General features: G+C 37.2%; 1 protein-coding gene across 1 annotated transcript in view; it reads right to left on the bottom strand.

Moving 5' to 3' along the window:
- Positions 1 to 456: 456 nt before the first annotated feature.
- SCUBE2 (signal peptide, CUB domain and EGF like domain containing 2) overlaps positions 457 to 6,367 on the bottom strand; it is a gene marked incomplete at its 5' end in the record, with an annotated part of 60,559 nt that continues 54,648 nt past the window's right edge. Inside the window, 4 exons of the mRNA XM_081313418.1 lie at positions 457 to 782; positions 1,877 to 1,956; positions 3,676 to 3,828; positions 5,497 to 5,694. Of these exons, the coding sequence (XP_081169544.1) occupies positions 630 to 782; positions 1,877 to 1,956; positions 3,676 to 3,828; positions 5,497 to 5,694 (584 nt within the window). The 3' untranslated portion in view covers positions 457 to 629. The remainder of the gene's footprint in view (positions 783 to 1,876; positions 1,957 to 3,675; positions 3,829 to 5,496; positions 5,695 to 6,367) is intronic.

Genomic DNA, 6,367 nt, shown 5'->3' with positions numbered 1-6,367 from the left:
GAACATAAATATTCACTCTTCGTCCAGGGTAACTCAAGTAATGTTAAATATTGAATTGGCTACCAGAATGTTGAGAAATAAAGGATTCTGTACAAAAGGATTGCTATCATTCTCACTTTAAAATCCACTTGAAAGTAGTTTTCTACTTGAAAAAACTACTGTACTATTTCTTTTTAATGAAAAAGCAGAAGATTCACATCATGCTTTGGTTTGTTTTGAAATCACACTTTGAAAACCAATCTTTTCTCATATCACATTGACATTTAAGCCTGTGTTGTCTTTATCAACTCTGAAATTCCAAAGTGGACTGATCAGACATGATGGACTCACTCTTTTAAACTGCTGCCATCATTCTTGCTTTTCAAGAATATTCACATTAATCATGATTAGTTATCACTGCATCACCTCCAAGACAATTGCGCAACTTTCTAAAATAGACAGTCATCCAGTGGATTATGAGACAAGAGAAAAACCTCCATGGACTGAAATAATTATCTTTTTAATTTAAAATATACATGTTGTATACAATTGGCTCGTCAGTTTTTTCCAGACTGCCCTATAAAAAAGAATATAAAACAAGCCTGTACAGTTAAGAACTTAAAGTTTTTTTTAAAAAAATGTAATATACATTATTTGTAAGGTCTCAAAAATCTGGAGACCTTAGAACGCAACAGTCGAATGAAAGATCTTGGAAACATTTCCCTAGATTCTTGTGCTGTATACTTAAAGTAATTCTGTGGGTGGGCCAAGACATCAAATAATGCCTTTATCAGCTTCTTATCCTGAAAGAATAAGGTAAATATTTTTAATCATTTGATGATGACTTGAAATAAACAATAAGACAAAAGCACATTTAATATAGTAACTATTAAAAACTAAAGTCAGAAAAGGATTATTAGCCAGGTGATGCCCTGTTACTTTTATTTATGTCAGATTTAGATTCTGCCTTTTGTTTAGAAGCCCAAGCCAATATGGATGGAATCCTAAGGCATGGGTTGGGGGGAGGGAAGGAGGGGAAGAGAGAGAGAGTGCAACGTTAAGATCAAAGTTTTCTATTGTCTTTACCACTTCATAAGCGGGAAACAGTATTTTTTACTCTGAAATTTTCCACTCCCTCCTTAACCATATACAGATAGTCCTCAGCTTACAACAATTCATTTAGTGACCGTGTGAAGTGACAATGGGATTGAAAAAAAGTGACTTATGACCATTTTTCACACTTACAACCATTGCAGCATCCCTGTGGGCACAGGATCAGAATTCAGACCCTTGGCAACTGGTATGTATTTATGATGGTTGCCGTGTCCCGTGGTCATGTGATTCCCCTTTTGTGACCTTCTGACAAGCAAAGTCAATGGGGAAGCCAGGTTCACTTAACAACAGTCTTACTCATTTAATAAATGCAGCGACTGATTTAACAACTATGGTAAGAAAAATTGTAAAATAGAGCAAAACTCACATTTAACAACTGTCTCTCTTAACAATGGAAACTTAGGGCTCAACTGTAGTCGTAAGTCAAAAACTACCTGTATAGTCTCAGGGCACATGAATAAAGAAACCACTTTTGGTTTTTTTGCTTCAAATAATAATGTACTTTTAGTCAGCACTGCCTCAACTAGCTATTCAAGAGTTCCAGAGTGTCAAGGCAATATATGTGTAATATACAATAATTATAATAATAGTAGCAGATAGCTGTTCTTGTTAGAAAGATATACTTGCCTTCCTATGTTGGTACCCACTTCCCTCTGTCACAAGAATTTATTAATACATTGCCAACTCATTGCACTTCATAGATCATGAGTAACAGCATAAATCTTTTGACTATGAAAAAGCTTAATTCCTATTTTCTTTCAGGCAAGGTTAGAAATAAGATTACCTTAAGGATCTCTTGGTGATTTTCTGATGCATAAAGTCTACCATCTCTGACTATATCTTCTATTAGCTCCTGATAATCCTCTATTCAGAATACACAAAGCAGCATTAATCTTGCTTACTTGTTAAAGAGTCAAAAATATTCCGTTTAGGCAAACACAGATCATTTACATTTAAACATGTAAAGCAATTTAAAAGCATCCCAGGGTTATTATAGATTTTTTTTGTAATGTACAATCAAAAAATTAGAGGCTTACTTCCGTAATTTGAAGAATTAATATATTCCAAAATAATTTCAATAAGAGAACCATATAAAAAAGACAGAAACAAAATTTTCCATAGTAAAAGGTTGATACTACTATATTCAGATCATGACTATTCTTACAAACTCTACTTTGTACATTTCAACAACTTTTTTCCTTAACACTTACTGTGTTAAAAATATCCACCATCACCATTCTTATTCTCCATTGTCCTTATATAATAAAACCATTACTCAATAGCTTTTGCTATTTTTACAGCAAGCATGTGAGTTCCACAAATGTGTTTTCTTTATGGGAATTATATCAAGCTCAGTTCCAAAATTCTGGAACAAAGGCTGTCTCAGAAAACTGAGATCAGAAAGTTACCACTGATTACAGCAAAGCCAAATTTAGCTCTTTAAAAGAAACACATGTCAGGCATTTGGAGTTCATCATGCCCAAACCAGATTTGTTTGGGGATGGTCATTACCCTGAGGGAATTCCTGTTTAACTTGGAATAATGGCCAGAGATCATATGGAGAGAAAGCTGCTAGTTCTCTTTGTCTCTGCCTGAAATATTGATTAGTCCCAAATTTAACTTCAAAGCAGAAAGTGTGAAACCACTGGAACAGTTATGAAAAAAGTAACTTCCCAGGGCTGAGTGAAAACATATGATAGTTCTTCCTAAATCTAAAAATATAATCTCAGCTATAACAGAGTAATCAAGGAATAGAGAAGTCACAATATTACACAGAACACATCTTGTAAAAAATGTATTACATAAAATACAAAAACCAATGAAACATTCAGAACTTTTTCTGAAAACAGCTACAGTATCTGCCTTACTATCATGGCCCTAAATACCATAACAATTTCTCTGATCAGATACAGTTAACCCTACATCATTTTGTGCAGAAATGATGCATCCTGGCATGGCTGATTAGTAAGACATGACATGATTTAAGAAAACCATCTGTCAAGTCAAACACATTTTTTCATAAAAGTTCTTTATTAAAGCCTTAAGCTGCATCAATGCAATTGCTGCCATTTTCTATCCAGGAATTCTAATTCTGTATTCTCAGATAAACAAAATATACTCCCCCCAAATAAAGGAGACTATACAGTGTATCTATATTCCAGGTTAACCTCTTTCAAAACTGACTTTCAATCTATAAAGATTGATGAACAGTTAAAACATCAGGTAACACAATGATTGCTAATATTTTCTAAACTATTTATCTTATGATTGGATTCATATATTGTGCCCAGCCATGATTAATTCAACCATCGGTTTGTTGACTTAGCCATAAACTACAATTTGCAAATCACAGTGACTGGGATCACAATATATAGTAGGCCAAATCAGTAAATCACTTATGATTTAGTATGATCTGTGAGTACAGCAAGCAAGTTTCGCATATTGGAAAGTTCAGGTGCTAAATAACTGCTCACTACCTATTCATCTTCTTGAGATCTTCTCTTTCTACTTTCTTCAATTATGGAAGTGCAGAAATATAAATAACAAAAATAAAATGCCCACATTTAAACTTTCTTGACTTACCATCATAGGTTACATAAGGGACCTGGAATCCTTTTGCACTATTTCCTTCATTTGATTTGAACTGGATCCAGAGCTTTTTGGACCTGGAAGTGAAAGCTATAGGGCGTTCATATGTTTGGCAGGTTTCATACGTGGTCACAGAATTGGTGGAAGCTGGCAAACAAAATGTACAAATGCAGATATCAGAGTTCTATTATGCTTTATTTCCCATAAGGTCCTACTATTGCCCCAATATTAGTTTTCCCCGAAGATCTCATTCAGTTATCCTGTTGCCAAAGTCTTCTAGTGAAAAGCAGATGACTGCTATCTGTAATCACTATGTTTATCTACTGAAGTCTGCTTTAGTAAAGTGTTTTCCTGATGCAACCAAGCTAAGAACTGAGAATTCTGGGACAGCAATCAAAGTAGAGTTATATGGTGCCAGAATAGTGGAGGCTGTTATTTCAGAGGTGTTTGTTTTTCAATTTCATTGTAATGTATACAACATTTGTCACTGTTGCTCTCAACATAGTATGAAAGCATTTTGGTGCATTTTAAACTACTCTCAAACTTTTCCCAACATTTCCAAAATAAGAGTATTGTAGTCTGTTGTGGGAAAAGATCTTGGAAAGAATCTCCAACGATTTTTTTTAAAAAGTGTTTCACAACACATTACTACACTGTTCTCTGCAAACGGAGGCCTGGACGAGATTTGCAGCAAAAGGCTTTGTAAATGGAGGGAAGGGCTGAAACCTTAAAGGCTCCCCCCCCATTTGCAAAGCCTTTTGCCATCTTTGCAAAAAGCCTTTGCCGCCAAGAATGGAGCCCCAGCTTGACGCATGCATCACTCCTGGCCTTTGTTCTTGGCAGCAAAGGCCTTTTCTCAAGGCAGTTGCCGCTGAGAATGCAGGCCAGGAGTGACGATTGTATCAAGCTGAGACTTCGTTTTTGGTGGCAAAGGCCTTTCCTCAAGGTCTTTGCTGCCAAGAACGCAGGCCGAGAGTGACGCATGCATCAAACCAGGGCATCGTTCTTGACGGCAAAGGCCTTTCCTCAAACACATTTTGTGTAAAGACTGGATGCCTGAAGTTCCACGAGATCACAGCCTCCAGAAGCTTCCAGTCTCGGCACCCAAAGAGTTTGCAAGCGGGCCAGATGCTTTGAAGTAGCAATTTCGCTGACCCAAAGTCTCCCTGAGACTGGAAGCTTCTGGGTGCCATGATCTTGTGTGGCAGAAAGGCTGGAGAGGAGACAGATGGAGAGGGGACAGCTCACTACATCTTCACAAAGTTAGTCACCTGTCATGACAGGATGGGGGGGAAGCAATTGTGGGGAGCATGAGTTATCTCAGTGGGTCAAGGGAGGCCTTGGGAGGCCTGAAGCAGGTGGCCTGTTCCATCACTAGCCCCCCCCCCATGGCCTTCCTCACCCTGATATACCTAATGTGCACTTAACGAACCGCACATTCATTTAGGGAGTGATCATGTTCAAGGTACACCATTCACTCCTATGAATCCTCAAGTTATGAATGGAATGGATTCATAACTCGAGGACTACCTGTAGTGTTTGAAACTGTACAAAGGAGCTTTTCTCACCTACAAGGCATTAATATCATTTGTACATCTTTTTCCCATTGAAAGGATTACTTTTGTACTGAAGAGATCAGCCCAAGGAAAATAAAACAATAGAATTTCCAGACTTTGGATCCATGCTCCTTTATTCACCTAAGCATTAGTATATGCAAGCCTATAAACACAGCGTAGCTCTTTTATTGTTACTTTATATAGAGCGCCAACTGACACAGAAATCCAGAGAAACAAAATCTACTTAATTTTAACTTACAACTTTTTCTCATCACCAAGTAGTCTCCACATTCATCTTCTATTGGTAAAAATATTTCTGGAACTACAATCAAAATACGGCGCTTAGGAGGTGGATTTATGGTCCAAGTGCACTCAGTGTTTGCAGGATAATTTCCAGGATAGTTTGGGGACTCAATGTATCCAGTAAACTCTCCAAGCTCACCCCCGCAATGTCTGTCTGGAAAAAGAATGGAATCTATTATCCATATTATGGCCTACGGAAAAAAAGGTCGGGGGATGGGAGGGTGGGTGGAAGAAGATAACCAATGCCACCAAACTCATCAAACACTGTAAACCAAACTTCAGCTTCTATATAGAAATCAAACATACGGTTTCTTAAACAACTGTTAATATACAACTGCTTGCAATGATTCAAAATGAAGTATGTTCACATCACCCTATTTGTGGACCTGACATCGTCCATGTTTGACAAAGATAACATACACAGTCCTTCCCCATGACTATTTTACTTCACTTGATTATCTCATTGACACAATGGATTATACCAGTGGCATTTTGGTAGCCATATTCATAATTTTCATAGCTATGCTGATATTCATATCATATGTTCAATCTCCTCACTACAAGGGGGGGGGGGAAATCAATGCTTGCCAATTATTCCAACCAACCTATGATTGTCTTTATTGCCTCCAAGATGACCAAATATTGCAACCAATCCACAGACCCCTTCCTCATCACACATTTTATCTTGATATATTGTCTAAAATGACATCCTCCATTACCAACAGCTAATGGTTTCCTTCTTCTGATCTTCTCTATGATTCACCTACACTCTCCATTTGTGGAGTCTGAGGAGAAACCATTACATGGCTTAGTTAAATGGTGACAGT

This window comes from Vipera berus, assembly GCF_964194415.1.
Source record: "Vipera berus genome assembly, chromosome: 1".
NCBI lineage: Eukaryota > Metazoa > Chordata > Lepidosauria > Squamata > Viperidae > Vipera > Vipera berus.
The sequence above is the reverse complement of the archived record's forward strand: the minus strand, read 5'-3'. Positions and strand labels throughout refer to the sequence as shown.